The 16249-nt window shown below is 43.1% G+C and overlaps 1 protein-coding gene across 1 annotated transcript in view; it reads right to left on the bottom strand.

Annotated features, from left to right (window-relative positions):
• The window catches only part of CREB3L2 (cAMP responsive element binding protein 3 like 2), a 113491-nt gene that overhangs the window by 36786 nt on the left and 60456 nt on the right, over positions 1-16249 (bottom strand). Inside the window, exon 2 of the mRNA XM_008150493.3 lies at positions 8960-9176. Coding sequence (XP_008148715.1) covers positions 8960-9176 — 217 coding nt within the window. The remainder of the gene's footprint in view (positions 1-8959; positions 9177-16249) is intronic.

Here is a 16249-nt window from a genome sequence, read left to right as displayed (position 1 = left end):
AACTACAGCCCACTACACATTCAAATGGAAGTTAGAGGCCTGTCTCTCTGTAGTCCCCTCCTTGGGTGACTGAACACTGAAATAACCTTCAGCCGTGAGTGGCAGGACAGGGTAAAAATAGTAAATACTTAACTGTGAGTATTTACTAGGTGCTAAATATTGTTCTAAGTGCTTTACATATTTTAATTCATTTGATCCTAAGAGTAACGGTGTAAAGCAGGTGCTACTATTACCCCCACTTTACAGACAACGAAGAGATTAAATAACTCACCCAAAGTTATGCAGCTGGTACATGGCAGCCCTGAATTCACACTAAGGCAAACCACATGTACAGCCTGTGCTCGTGGCCGCTCTAGTATATTGCTTTTCAGGAAGATGTCAATGGTTAAATACAGCTGTAACCAAGAGTGATTATTCTTCCACTAATGTTATCTTGAGCCCATAATTAGCCACTACAAAAGGTGAAATATTGGTTCTTTTGATGCTGCTTACCTTATTTTATATAGATTTCTAATCTAATCTCCACAAGGTGAAAAACTCCAGGTTAAGATAAACCAATAATAGCTAAAACATTCTGAGTGCTCACTATGCCCAGCCCATTCTAAATGTTTCCATGTATTAGACCAGCGATTGTCAACCTTTTTCCTCTCATGGCACAATAAACAAATTTCTAATATTCTGCAGCATAACAAAACATATCTAATATTTATTTAGTGCTTACTAATTGCCAGTCACTCTTCTAAATGCTTACTTAATACATGTTATTAACTATTAATTATTAATTTCTACAACAGTATGAGGTAAGTGTTATTCCCATTTTAAAGATTAGAAAAGCGAGGCACAAGAGTTAAGCAACTTGCCCAAGATCCCACCATTCCTAAGAGGCAGAGCCCAGATTCAAATCCAGGCAATTTAACTCTAGAGATGAACCGCTATATTCTGACCATGCTCTGCTTTTAGCACCTCAGGCCCTCCTGCAGATACAGTGGTTAGAGTATGAATTAAATATCTGTGGGGCAGAGGATTGACTTCAAAAGATTTATTTAGCAATAAACATTTTTTTCTGAAGTTATGATTCTCACTCATGAATTTCCAAAGTAATTTTAATTGCTAGATAGATGAAAACATTGCTTTCTTATACTAGTCCAGCATTGCAATGGCTAGGCAGACAAAGAAGTCATTTCATTTCTTTTTTAAAAGGAGAAGCATTATTATCCTTTTTACCTACTGGAAAAAGAAAATAAAAGGCAACGCCAAAATGGTGGATAACAAAAAAAACCATATATCACAAGCTTGGGCTGTTTAACCCAACAGGTTCTTTCTTCAGCCATCCGTGTCAGAGGACCCAGTACTCTCTATAAGCAAAGGACTTGCACATCTTTCTCCCCGCCCCCTCCGACAGCTTCCCCCACCCCCACTCCCACCCCCCCCACCCCACCACCCCCGTGCCGAATCTACCTCCTCTAACTAAGATGGCTCAGACTAATGCTCTTGTCAGTGGCTCAAACTAAACACGATGAAGATACAGCCCTTCATCACTCCTCTTTGACTGTCCCTTGGGTCCCACTTCCTTGGGACATTTCAACATCAAGCATCTCCAACACTGCAGACTGGAAACCTATGTCATTATGACTCACCTCTACCCGTCCTCAGCATACTCTATCATGTGCAAATTCTGCCCTGGGTTTCATTTAAACATTTCAAAACCCACTGTTTTCTTTGTCACGCATGCTATACACCTTCCCATTTTCCCTGGCATTACTACAGCCATGTACACGTCCCCTGCTCTACCATCATCAGCCGGGAGACATTGTTTTCTAGTCTCCCAAAACCTTCATCCCACTGTCCTAAGGCCTTGTTGCCCAACCAACGTTGAGTCACTCACTGCCTCCAGCAGACGATCCCATTTCCCCCAGGCTACCTCATACCAGCAGCATAGCTCATCTGTAGCGCACAGTAGTCTGTTTTCATTCCCACATGTGAAAATAGCCCCATAAATTTAGTTTATCTATACTAAGCCAGCCTACCCCGCCACCCATAGCCCCTGCTAGAAACCTGACTAGCTTAATCAGAAGGAAGATGGTGATTATTTATGTCCCTGATCCTACCTCTTTAGACCTGAAACAGCCACAGTTACAGTCCCTTATCCCACCCCAAATAAAGTTACCTTGACTTGTGCATGGTACAAATACTGTACTAGACCACTTCTGTATTAGTATATGTTATGCTGAGTCTGTTGATACTTTATATATTTTCTAACTTTGTTCTTGTATCATCTGGGAGGATAGGGACCATGTCTAGTTCTCTCCAAACAGCCTTAGTCCAGCACTACTACGTTTTCTCCTTAGAAAGAAGACTGCAGTTAAGGAGCAAGGCAAATGAATACCTAGCCTCCCTATTTAATTACAAAGAAACATGAGTAAGATAGAGTAACTCGTGGTGAGACGCAAGACTTGGTCATTCAAATATAAGCTTGTATTCCTCAATCAAAGCATAGAAATAGCCACAGACATTTTACATTTTACTTGGATATTTCTGCTTATCTCTTTATAACTTCCTTTTTTCCCCCCAACAGAAAACCCTGCCTAGCATCTGGTTAACAGCCATAATCACGGGGAGAAAGGGTTGGGCTGGATGCAGGGTGTCTTCCTGGTACTTTTGAAGGCTGGGCCCACATTCCTAGGACTGGCTCCTGTGGTTGCTGAACCACATGAAGTTCTTTAGCTCGAGTGTTTCAGAAAAGTCTACAAATTTAGCTCTGAAGACAGATGACTCCTATGTAATCTTAGACCAGTGTTTCCCAGCTTTTTTTTGTTTGTTTGTTCACAGACTTTTTTGAGATCTAAAAAAAAAGTTATAATATGTTCTCAACAGAAAAACTGATACATGTTGATTGCCCAAAATTTTATATACTATTTTAGGGGTCTACAGTCCATCTGGTGTCCATGATGAGATAGTAGGGTATGAACATCTCATATATTTAATGCCCTGTATAAATGGCTTAGGGTTCAAGGAGGGAGGGAGAGGAAGAAGGGAGAGTTAGCAGAGAAAGAACAATGAAGGAAGAAAGGAAAGAAAGAATGGTTAGAGTGGGAGAGAGAAAGACAGGGTGGAAAGAGGAGGAAGAGGGAGAAAAAGAAAGAGAAAAATCCTTATCAACTTGGAGAGAGTCTCTACTCAAACGTTATCTTATCACTTTGCTTCAGGCTTAGAAGCAATTATAAAAGAAGTAGAGGCCCAATGCATGAAATTCGTGCACGGGTAAGGTCCTAGCCCCTGCCAGCTGCCAGCCAGGGCCTTCCTTCATTCCACACCACCCCCTGGTGGTCAGCACATGTCATAGCGAGTGCTCGAACTCCTGGTCGGTGGAACTCCTGAGGAGACACTTTGCATATTAGGCTTTTATATATATAGATTGCCTTTAATCTAAGTAAAATTGGACAAGATGATCTGATTCACAGGCTTTCCTAGTTGTGATGAAATACGCACTATCATCACTAGAAACAAGAACTCCTAGTTTTGCTTAAGCTGTTTTCCCAATGCAAGAGGTGAAGAATGTGAACTTCAGTGGGAACAGCAGTTTTTAAGTGTTGCCTAAGGAACCATCCTCCTCCTCCAACAGGTAAGTGATCTGCCTGACAGAGCACTTGGATCGAGAGGGATCCTTGTGGACTGATCCTCCCTTAAGGGGGATGTAGAATGGGGTTCAAATGAATAAAATAATTGGGTTCCCAAAAATTTGGCCATCCACAAAACGCTGAAAAACAACTGAAGCTAAGACCTAGACCAAGCTGTCCTGAGCAAGTTCCCCATCCAATCATGCCCACTGCCTGACTCACGCACCCAAATGGTTCCTTTCCATGGTTGTTATCCCTACTAATAAAAGTGCTTTTGCTGGCATAGGAAGGTAGGTTTCTCAGAGGGAAACTGGCAAATAATGAAGACGAACTGGGGGTCAGAAACTGTACAAAATATATCTGACATGCTGTACCTGTTCTCAGCAAAGTACTAGCACAACCTATTGCAACACTGGATCTATAAATAGAGCATGGGGCTGATTGGTGGAACTGAAGGATGTGTGCTTTGGCCTAATGATTAGACAGGCTTCCTGGAAAAGATGGGCTGATTATTTCTCCTCACACTAAGCCGTTCACAAAGGTGGCACGCAGAGTTCCATTACCTTGCATTTATATTGATTAGAATTTAAAAACAAAGAGATAGTCCACCTGAAACTCATATTATATTGTATATCAACTATAACTGAAAAATAAAAATAAAAATTTAAATTATATTCTCCAAACCCTTCACTGCATTAAAGCTTGTGATATTGCCACAGAATAATAATAATAATAATAATAATAATAATAATAGTGTTATCACAGAAGAGAAAGGGACCCTGAACTTTTAGAAATCTGCTTATTTTCATTCATTTCACCAGGGATCTTTTACCATCACCAGGGTTTTAACTCTACTCACCACTTCAAGGCCCAGATAAATTCTGCCTCATTTAGGCAACTTCAATGTGCTCTCTCCTCTCAATTTTCAAAGCTTCATTTCCTCCTGGGACATTATTCACATCTGATTAAGTGTGTGGGTACCTGGCATTTCCATGAGGCTCTGAGCTACACACAGGGAAGATCTAAATGTTACTGTTGCATCCCATAAGAATCTAGGTTGGTACCTGACACACAGTAGGTGTTCAACAAGCATGTAGACTTGAAGGGGATAGTTAGTTTGCTAGATCGGTTAGGTCATCTCTAATCTGCATATTCCAGAATGGCAAGGGCTGCAGAGTGGCTAATTACACAGATGTTAATTATCTGAATACAATTTAAGTATTGTACTTGCTGTTTCCTTTGCCAAGAGGCCTTTCCTTGAGCCTCACGTTTAGTTCTTTCCTGCATCTCCTGCTGATCTTTGCTCAAATGTTACCTTCCAAGAAAGACCTTCCCCAATTATCCTATTTAAAATTTCAACACACCCCTGCTATCATTTGAATGTTTGTGTCCCTCAAAATTAATATATTGAAATCATAACCACCAAGGTGATGGTAGCAGGAAGTGGGGCCTTTGGGAGCTGCTTAGGTCGTGAGGGTCAGAATGAGATTAGTGCCTTAAGAAAGAGACCCACAGAGCTCCCGAGCTCCTTCTGCCAAGTGAGAATAGAATTTGAAGTCTGCAACCAGAAGAGGGCCCTCACCCAACCCTCCTGAAACCCTGACCTCAGACCTCCAGCCTCCAGAACAGTGAGAAATAAATTTCTATTGTTTATAGGCACCCAGGCTGTGGTATTTTGTTATAGCAGCTTGAATGGACTAAGACATATACACCCCCAACACAGGAACTACCTATCCCTTTCTCCAAATTGTTTTTCTGGATATCACTGATCATCATCTATTATACTGTATGTCTTACTTTTAATTTTTCTTATTCTCTATTCCTCACCTCACAGCATAGAATGTAAATTCTATGGAGCAGAGATCTTTATACTAGTAAATTATATTTACTCCTTTACTCGCTAATGCTTAGAAAAGTCCCTGGCAGGTTAAACACAAGATAGATACTCAATAAATAGCTTTGGAGTGAAATTTAAAAATGAATCATAAAGCATTAATAAAACACCCACCTCTACCTGGCACTGATTCTGTTGAAGACACTGCACCTAATCAAATACATGTAGCCCAGTGGGTCTGCACAGTCAGGGAGCAAGCAGTGCATGAGAGAGCAGAGCAGGTGTCTCCTCTGAGGCCATCACCAAAGGTTAGGGCCCTGCTTCCAGTCTTGCATACCTTTGCCCTTAACAAGTTCAGAACCACTAGAGGGATGAAAAGCTACACTGTAAGGCACAGATAATATGTGCTAAAGGAGTTCAGACCCAGAAGAAATCACTTTACAGACATCACTGAGAGAAGTGTGGTAGTCAGCTTCTGAGATATCCCCTAGGTTTCCTACCCTTCTGGCATTCACATCCTGTGTGGCCTCCTGCCACAATGAATCAGGACTGCCCTATGGAGCTGACAGAAAATTTCCAGGGCTAGGTCAGAAAAGGTATCTCAGCTCCAGCCTTGGTCTCTCGGATTCCTCACTCTTGGGAAGGTAGCTGTGCTCCCCACTAGACCACCAGTGCATCCCTCATTCTTTGGGAAGCCAGCTGTCATGCTGTGATGACTCTCAAGAAACCCAGGGACAGGAACCAATTCACCAGCATCAAACTGCCAGCTATGTGAGTGAGCCTCCTTGGAAGTAGACCTTCTAAACCTGGAGAACTCTTCAGATGGCTGAAGCCTTGGCCAACATCTAATTTCAAACTCATGGGTGATCCTGAATGAGAACTACCTAAGTGAGCCACTCCTGAATTCTAAAATCCACAGAAATCATGAGAGGCAATAAATGATAATTATTGTTTTCAGCCATTAATATTGGGAGGTTTATTACACAGCAATAAATAACTAATACAAGAGGTCATGGAAATGACTTCCACAAAGGAAGTAGGGCTTGAAACAGAGGCTTAAAAAGATTGTAGAAATAACAGGCAAAGCAGAAAAGCAAGTATGGGGAGAAACCATGAGCAAAGGCAGGTACGAATGGAACCACACCCACACAGAACCTCAGGATGGGAACAAATCTAAAGGACATTCGTACCTTTCATCTAATGTTAAAGTTCATTCTTAAAATAATAAAACGAAGGCAAGCATTGCATGAATTTATCTAAACTGAAACTCAGGAGAAGGTTGACTCCCTATAATTCTCCTCCATGTAGTGATACAAATGAGGAGTATTCAGTCACAACAGAGACCAAGCACATTCCTGAGTCTGAATTCAGGTCACTCCTTAAAGTGATTTAATAAGAATTGAGGGAGGAGGAAGAGAGAGAGCAGGAGAAAGGGAGGAAAAAGAGGAGAAGCAAAAGAAGCAGAAGAAGGAGGAAAAGAAGGAAAAAGAAGAAAGAAGAATTATAGCAACTCTACAACAGAAGAAAGAGGAGAGAAGGAAGGAAAATATTGATTAAGCCAAAACTGGTTTGGCTCAGTGGATAGAGCGTCGGCCTGCGGACTGAAAGGTCCCGGGTTCGATTCCGGTCAAGGGCATGTACCTTGGTTGCGGGCACATTCCCCAGTAGGGGGTGTGCAGGAGGCAGCTGATCGATGATTCTCTCTCATCGATGTTTCTAACTCTCTATCCCTCTCTCTTCCTCTCTGTAAAAAATCAATAAAATATATTAAAAAAAAAAAAAAGAAAATATTGATTAACTGAAATGCTATGTGGTAGGCATTGTCCTAAGTTCTTTAAATACATCAGCTCATTTTACCCTCACCACAACTCCACATCTCAAATTATTTTAGTTCTATTTCTTCCTCCCCCACCTCGCAAGAGACTTCTCCTCACCCCATTCTCCTGAAAGTACACAACTACAGAGAAGGATTAAGTCATCATGCACCTAACCTCTTTTCATGAAAAATCTGAGCACATAGTCAAGGTTCCAGCAGGGTCCAGCCAAGAAAGAATCCACTCACAGATTTGGGGCATTCCCTTCCCTGAGGACATAAAGTCAGATTTCCTAGACTGCTAATCAGTACACCTCTAGTCAAAGGAAGAACGTATCTTCGATGAAAAAGAAAAAACCTACAGCATTCTCTATCCCGAGAAATCATGTTTTACTGCCCAGCATTGGTTCTTCCAGAGGCCAGTGGTAGATCTCGGAACCCCTCCTGGAGGAAGGATTTTGCCACAAAGGTAACCCCCTATTTGAAGAAGTAGATACAGGTATTTGCCTTTAACCAAAGGGGAGCATGGGGGAACTTATTCTGTAGGGAGTCACTTTCCAAAGATTCTGCCATATGTTCAGTGGTATGAGGAGGGGAGGAACCCCAGGTCAAGGTCAAGCCAGAGGAGGTGGAGTTAGTAAGCATTCCCCTCCACACCATCCTCCCGTGAAAAGAGGGTATATGCTGAACTAGGATTAGAGAATACAGTTTTTAAAACTTACTTAAGGTACTGAAATAGCTGGTTATACTTCTGAGAAAACAAAACATAGAAAATTAATTATAAAAGGTATATATACCTTAGAGAGTCTGGAAGATAAGGCATGTACCAATTAAAGGCCTATAGAGTAATGGTCTTCTTACTATGAGACCAGAAAAACAAGACCTTCAACAAAGACCATCCCAACGGCATGGATGATGGACATGAAAGGGTCACCATCAAGGAAGTCTAGGAATGATCACCAAGATCTCATATACATGGGGCTCAAAAGAACATGCTGGAAGTGGACGAAGAGGATGCCCAAGAAGCTTCTATGGAGAAGAGTAGTCATAAAAACTCTTTCTCATAAAAGAATGACATGGAGCATTATGCTAAGCGAAATAAGCCAGTCGGAGAAAGATAAATATCACATGATTTCACTCATATGTGGGATATAATGATCAACATAATTTGATGATCAAGAATAGATCCAGAGACAAATAGCAGGGGAGGGGGGCAGTTAGAGAGCAACCAAAGGACTTGTCTGCATGCATATTAGCATAACTAATGGACACAGACACTGGGGGAGTGGGAGCTTGCCTGGGGTGGGAATGGCTGGGGCGGGGCGGGGGGGGTGGGGGCGCGTCAAGCAGGGGAAAAGGAGACATATGTAAAACTTTAGAAAGGCCTTGGACTCTTGAAACAATGGAATTATCAACCAGATAGGCCATCCTGGTTTGTAAAAGGATGCTTTGCTGCCCAATCCACAGGATCACAGAAAGCAATTCCTATCATTTAGTTATAGCACGTTCCCAGAGAACACAGGCAGGGGTAGAGAAATGTGCCCTGTGTCTCTCTGCATTTCCCCACAACCCAAGCACAAAGCTGCACACAGAGTAAGACGTGGCTGCCGCGGGTGCTGACGGCACTATAACCCACACTCCACACCCTCAAGTTGCTCCGAGTCTAAGGTGCCAAGGCCCCTGCTCTGAGTTTACCATCATTGAAGCTGTCGCTGTTGGTAACGTGGGTGAACGGTGACTGGGCCCGCGGCTCCTCACTCAGAGAATAGCTGTGCTCGGCCTGGATGAGAGGTGCTGGGGATGTTGGCGACGGCTCCACCTCCATCGACACACTCTTCTCTGAGAGGAAAGGGTCGTTCAGCAGCTGACCCAAGACGTTCTGGGAAAACTCATCCAGAAGTTCTGAGAAGTGCTGCAAGAAACACAGGAGGAAGAACTCAGTTTCTCTGTACCATGATCTGATATTTACACACGAATTTGAAAGCAAATATATCATCCAGAGCTTTCATCGAAGTCACTGCGATACAATGTCCAGTTATCTATGGCTGCACAGCATACTACACCAAAGTTCAGTGGCTTAAAATGCCACAGTTTATTATTTCTCCTCACTTGGTGAGTCGACTGGGTGGGTGAGCTGATTTCTTCTGGGTTCCGTGATAGAACCATAGTGAGCTAGAAGGTTGGCTGGGGGCTGGGCTGGGCCAGGACAGTGGACACCTGGGCTTTTTGCTCAAAGAGGCTTTCTCAGGCTGGAATTGCTCACATGGTGGTAGAAATGTTCCAGGAGGGAGCAAAACAAAGCTGAATGACCTCAGAAGTCACACATCATCCCTCCCTCCACATTCTTTTGGTAAAGGCGAGTGACACGGCCAGCCCAGATTCAGAGGGTAGGAAAATAGATTCCACCTCTCAATGAAGGAATGGCAAAGTCACACTGCAAGAGAGTGTCAGCATGACTCACAGGGGCCATCACTGTAACTCCCTACCACGATCTGCATTGGGAAGATTTTAAAATAGCTATCCTGTTATGAATAGCGAAGTGCCAAGTTCAAAGGCATCAAAGACAGCTCCCCTCTATTCTCCCCACCACCTGGGCTTTGTTCCTCTACATTTTTTCCTTAATTTATTTTTATCCCCCATTTCCAACACCACCAACTGTCTAGCCCCCACCATACCATGAAGATGATACAGAAATAATCTATAATAATAAATGTGTAATATGCTAATTAGACCAGATGTCCTTCTGCACGTCCTTCTAGACCAGTGGTTCTCAACCTTTTTAATGCCGCGACCCTTTAATACAGTTCCTCATGTTGTGGTGACCCCCAACCATAAAATTATTTTCGTTGCTACTTCACAACTGTAATTTTGCTACTGTTATGAATTGTAATGTAAATATCTGTGTTTTCCGATGGTCTTAGGCGACCCTGCTAGCGGTTCTCAACCTGTGGGTCACGACCCACAGGTTGAGAACCGCTGCTGTAGAGCCTAATACCACAAATAACCAGGTATTCATTCCTTTGGGGGTGGGGGGAACACCTTATTTTTTCATGTTTGCTGCTGCAACCTTTTTTCTTCACTCTTTTTTTAAAGAAATAAAACATGAAAGGACTATAAAACTCCCACTCAATCCTCTTCTTCCCTCTCAAAGTTAACTACTACCATAAACTTGGTGTTTATCATTCCCATCCACACTTTTACTGCATGTATATGTTTCCATTGTGCACATATGAACTTTTTTGAACTTTAATAAGTAGTACTGTACTTCACACATCCTTCTGCAACTTTATTCTCTCCAAAAACTTTTTTTAGATTTATTCATGTTTATACATGTAGTTCTATTTCATTCATTTAAACCTCTGAATTGTATTCCATTGTATCTACCCATTTCTTCTTAAGGAGTATGTAAAGATTTTATTATTCTATATGATACTGTAGTAAACATTCTTGAACAGGAAGGGAAATTTTTTTAAAGTACCAATCCTGTGACCCACCTTCAGAGATTTTTACTTAGTTGGCCAAAGGCATCTATATTAAGGCACCACCACCAGTGATTCTAATGCTCATTTCAACTTCTGAACCACTAAAGGTCGGCCCCACCTCTACTCCCCACTCCCCACCGCACTGTACAGTGAAGTTCCTAGAAGTTTACAAAGTCCCTAGAAGTTCAGATGTGCCCAAGTCAGAGGAAGAGTCATGTATTTAGCAGCTACACATGCTAGACTTTAAATAGACACTGGAGATACAAAACAACAAATAAGAAGATACAAAAAGCCCATGCCTTCCCTGAGCTCACCAACATTATGTGCTATGAATCGCCCAGGGATCTTAAGACATAGATGCAGACTCCCAAGTCTAGTGGGCCTGAGGTTCTGCATTTCTAAGAAGCCCCCCGGGATGCTGATAGGCTGTAGCGAGGAGCAGAACAGCTTCAGGCTAAGATCAGAACCCAGGTTTCCTTGACTCCAGGATAACCTGTTCTGATTCCCTAAACAGCTCCCCAAAGACAAATTTACTGGTGGCCTGATGGTAAATATTCTGCAAGTACCTGACGGAGTTCCTTTCAAGACCAAAGTTAAGGTAATGAAAGAGAAATAAATCGTAGAATGTAAAATGCAAAAGCAAGAGTTGAACTCACAGTCCCTGCATTTCCAAACCACAGTTCTGTCCCTTGAGCTGCAATGTCGACTCTGGCCAGCTGTGTTGGCCCTGCTACACCTCTGGAATCCACTCTGTCCTGAGGCAAGGCTCCCTTTGATGGCCCGCTTTCCCATGGAAGTTGCCAGGTTGGGCTAATCTGCTGACACTGTTTTCTTTCTCGGGTGCAGCACTAATGAATGTTTCCATGAACATCCCTGGATAACCAATAATAAACCTTCTCAAACTCTGCCAACCATCCCTGAATCCCCTACTTTGGATTTTGTAGTAATTATCATCTTACCAAACCATTTAGCCCTAAATGATGATCAATCCTAAAGAACTCAGAGTTGTTATCAAATGCATTCTGATAAACTCTCCTCTGTTAAAGAACCTCCTCAGAAGAAAGGACCAGCTGTGCCTAACCACCCTCCACACCTAGGAACTTGGCAAAATGGTGAGCACTGAGTAGTTCCCAGGGAGACAGTGGTGATGGAAAAAGATATGCCAAACTTGTCCCAACCAGATGCGGTGACTGGGCCCAGCAACTAGCCTCAGCTGGGTCTCCTTGACAGCTGCGGGCTCCAGGGCTCAGCAGACAGGTCAACATCCCACTGCTGGTGCAGGGCAGGCCAGAACTGGCCCATCCTTAATGTCAGCCAGTGAGAGAGGGGCATATGGTCTTGGAGCCCAAACACCAGAGAAAGGAGCAAAGTGAACACATGTTAGCAAAGGATTACTCATGTGAACCCAAGGGCTAAGCAATTTTAGTTGCTCTTTCAAGAACATGGCCACAATAGCATTTCAGCATTCTGCCTAATAGTCAAGTTTTACAGTGTTACAAGTTTTAAAGGTTGATTTAGTTGGCCAAAGGCATCTAGTATATTAAGGCACCACCACCAGTGAATCTAATGTTCACTTTAATTTCTTAGCTTTTCCACCTATTAATGCTCACAACAATACCATTGTCCAAGATCTCTGTCACCTACTATTAAGAGACAGACCTTGGCCCTAGCTGGTTTGGCTCAGTGGATAGAACATCGGCCTGCAGACTGAAGGGTCACGGGTTCGATTCTGATCAAGGGAACATGCCTGGGTTGTGGGCTTGATCCCCAGCGGGGGGTGTGCAGGAGGCGGCTGATCGATGATTCTCACTCATCATTGACATTTCTATCTCTCTCTCCCTCTCCCTTCCTTTTTGAAATCAATAAAAAATATTGTAAAAAAAAAAAAAAAGAGAGAGAGAGACAGACCTTGAACAATGGTCCACTTATTTCAGATTGACTGAACTTTTTCACATTGCTTCTCTAAGAAAGAAGTATTTGAGCTTCACAATCCAAATGCATGGAGATGTTCTAACAAGTATAAACCATGATGCTAGTCTTTGATGATCTTGATAGAATCGGGTGCTGGACTCACCTGATGAACTAAATGCTTGAACATGTTAGACTCTCAGAAAATGAGCTAGGTACTTTCCTATAAGGTAGATATGTCCCATTTATATATGGGGAAACTGGGGCTCAGAGTAGATAGGTACATTGCCCAGGGTTGGGGTTGCACAACTGTTGAGATTCCACCCCAAGTCTAGCCGATTCCAAAGCCCATGCACTGTCTACCACAGCATGCTGCTTCATTTAAGTCAAGTTCTAAAGTTGACGCACAGTGGACACTAGAGTTAAAAAAAAAAAAAAAGCCATGGCCAGTGTTGCTACATGGTTAGAACATCTGCCCATGCATTGAAGGGTCACAGGTTCAATTCTGGTCAAGGGCACGTACCTGAGCTGCAGGTTTGAGCCCCAGCCCCAGTTGGGGCACATGCAGGAGGCAACCGATTGATGTGTCTTTCTCACTTTGATCTCTCTCTCTCTCTCTCTCTCTCTCTGTCTCTCTCTCTCTCTCTCTCTCCTCCTTCTCCCTCTCCCTCTCCTCCCTCCTCCCTTCCACTCTCTCTAAAAATCAATGGAAAAAACATCTTCAGGTGAGGATTAACAAAAGAAAAAGAAAAAGAAGAAGGACTTATTGACAACCCATCCACGCACTCATCCACACAGTCTTCCACATTCAAAGTGTAGAAACACGCCAGAGGGGTGTTAGATGGAGAGGCTCCTGGTATCACTTCCATGGAACATTGGCAAACAAGGATGAAAATCTTTACTTGCCCCTAGTGCACGGGTCTGCCAAAGGGTTCAAAGTAATGGTACAGAATCTCCAGGTTGAAAGAAACCTCCTGACAGGGTTAAACCTCTGCCTGACATGAATGTTCCTCCCCCACCGCAGGGAAGATGTTTGGCAACTTCCTTTAAGAATCTGTGTCGAGCCCTGGCCAGACTGGCTCAGTGGATAGAGCATTGGCCTTCAGACCAAAGGTTCCCAGGTTCAATTCCGGTCAAGGGCACATACCTTGGTTGCAGGGTCCTCCCCGGCCTGGACCCTGGCCGGGGTGCGCACAGGAGGCAACAAATTGATGTGTTTCTCTAACATCAATGTTTCTCTCTCTCTTTCCCTCTCTCTTTCACTCTTTCTATAAATCAATGGGAAAATATCCTTGCGTGAGGATTAATAAAAAGAAAAGAAAAAAAAAAAAGAATCTGTGTCGAGGTCTTGTCTCCCAATTACAAAATACCCAACATATAACACCCTCCAACCTGGCCCCAAATGTCCTGCAAAGTCTTGTCTCCCTTTACTGTATTCTCATACATGATACTTTCATTCCAACCCTAATGGAGTTCCTTATGACAGTGTGACAATATAGTTGTGGAACCAGACAGCCCTGTGCAGACCTGCACAATCGCCTTCAGTTCTCAAAACCTCAGATAATCCCTCCCTGTAAAGTGAGGATAACAATAGCACCAGCTTCCTGCTGTGAGGATTAAATTAAATAACATGTAATGCAATTAACACTTCACTGACACAGCAATCATTTTAAAAAGCTCTTTAAAAACACAAAACCCTGTCACAATTAAAGCAATGAAATGTTGGCATTTTCTACCTGCACACTGTTCTTCCTAGAACATCCTTTCATTTTCCTTTCTACCCATCAGGAAACTAAAACAAAACAAATCTATTTCTTTTTTTAAAAATTTCTTTATTTATTAAGGTGTTACATATGTGTCCTTATTCCCCCATTACCTGCACTCATGCCCTCACCCCCCTGTTGTCTGTGTCCATTGGTTAGGCTTATATGCATGCATACAAGTCCTTTGGTTGATCTCTCCCCGTTACCCCCACCCTCCCCTACCTTCCCTCTGAGGTTTGATTTAAGCCAGTCAGAGAAAGATAAATATCACATGATCTCACTCATTTATGGAATATAATGAACAACATAAACCGATGAACAAAAACAGATCCAGAGACAGAGAAACATCGATCAGACCAACAAATCTATTTCTTTTCAGTCATCCTAGACAGACACATTTAATTGATCTTTTACTTCCCTGACCAACTCCAGCCCTTCAAAGAAGAGTTACTTAATTTGATGTTTTTACTTTTCCTTGATGTTCCTTTCATAACCAACTAAAATCTTTTGTCATCAGGCCTTATAAACTATAACCCAGATGTCAACATTTTCCCCACCCCCTCTGAGCCTGGCACAGATCATAGATGGTCTGTGCTCATCAACTATCTTGTTTCCATTATCATTCTACAGCATCCCAGCCAAACAGAAAACAAATGGGAATTAGAGCCTGGGCCTCCCAACAATGATAAATAAGTGCTATCAGTTGTCTACAGTGTATATCCAAATCTACAAATCAGATAGATGAGTAGGAGACATTGCTAACCTCACATAAGTTCCTTCATAACAAACCGCCATGGCTCTGAAGCATTTACACTTGTGCTTGAAGCTCATTAACTAGCTGCCAGAGGAGCTTGCAAGGAAAGAGTGGTGTATGTTCTGGGCCGCCGCCTGCTGCTAACAGTTGGCCCAAGAACACAGGCCATGGGGGTAAGGCAGGGGAAATAAAGTAGCAGGAAAATGAAGGCTTCATAATTCCTGAGTTCGAACAACTGGTTGCATGAAGTTACTAAGCTCTCTTCCTTGTTCTGCTCCTGAGGTCCGCTCACTCAACACGTGTAGTGAGCAGCTACTCCAAGCAAGGCACTGTGCTCTATGAGTTACCTGAAAGGGATGTCCTGTTCCCCTATGGACCAACGTGCTCATAGAGCAGTAACGGCGAACCTATGACACGCGTGTCAGCACTGACACGCGTAGCCATTTCTGATGACACGCAGCCGCTGAGGCGGCCGCATGCCGAGGATGAAACATTTGCTGCTCCTGAGGATGAAACATTTGCCACTAGAGTCTTGGAGTTAACTCCAAGACTTTAGTTGAAAATGTTTCCTCCTCCCCTATTAGACACTCTGTGCTGGAGGTCTGTAGGCCAAAACAACAGAAGTCCGGCACAGAGCATCTAGTTCTGGGACTTGCGGTTAAGCCGGGATCTTTGCCCTCACTTCCGCCAGCAGAGCAGGGAGCAGCGGAACGCAGCGGGGGACGCATCTCTGGGGGCCCTGCCATTACCAGTAACCAAATAACAGTTAACCACAGCAACCATTATCTACTGTTCTGGGGTGTCATGGATTTCTAATCCATCATTACTGAGATAAGTGAGGGGGAGGCTGGGAGAGGCGAGGGTTTGTGGCGTGCTATGGGTGCCATTTCCCACCATTAGAAATAGCGGCAGCCATTTTAATTCACATAAGGAACACCATCTTGCTCCATAATGCAGACCCCATTTCACCACTATTACTGTTGTGCATACTTATTAACCCCTATTTCTGCTTATTAACCCTGCCCTTTCCTAAAAGACAGTTATATGCACCATTTTGTGGTTAGTTAGGCTAGTTAAC

This window comes from Eptesicus fuscus, chromosome 14, assembly GCF_027574615.1.
Source record: "Eptesicus fuscus isolate TK198812 chromosome 14, DD_ASM_mEF_20220401, whole genome shotgun sequence".
In the NCBI taxonomy this organism is placed as follows: domain Eukaryota; kingdom Metazoa; phylum Chordata; class Mammalia; order Chiroptera; family Vespertilionidae; genus Eptesicus; species Eptesicus fuscus.
This window is presented reverse-complemented; position numbering and strand designations above follow the sequence as displayed.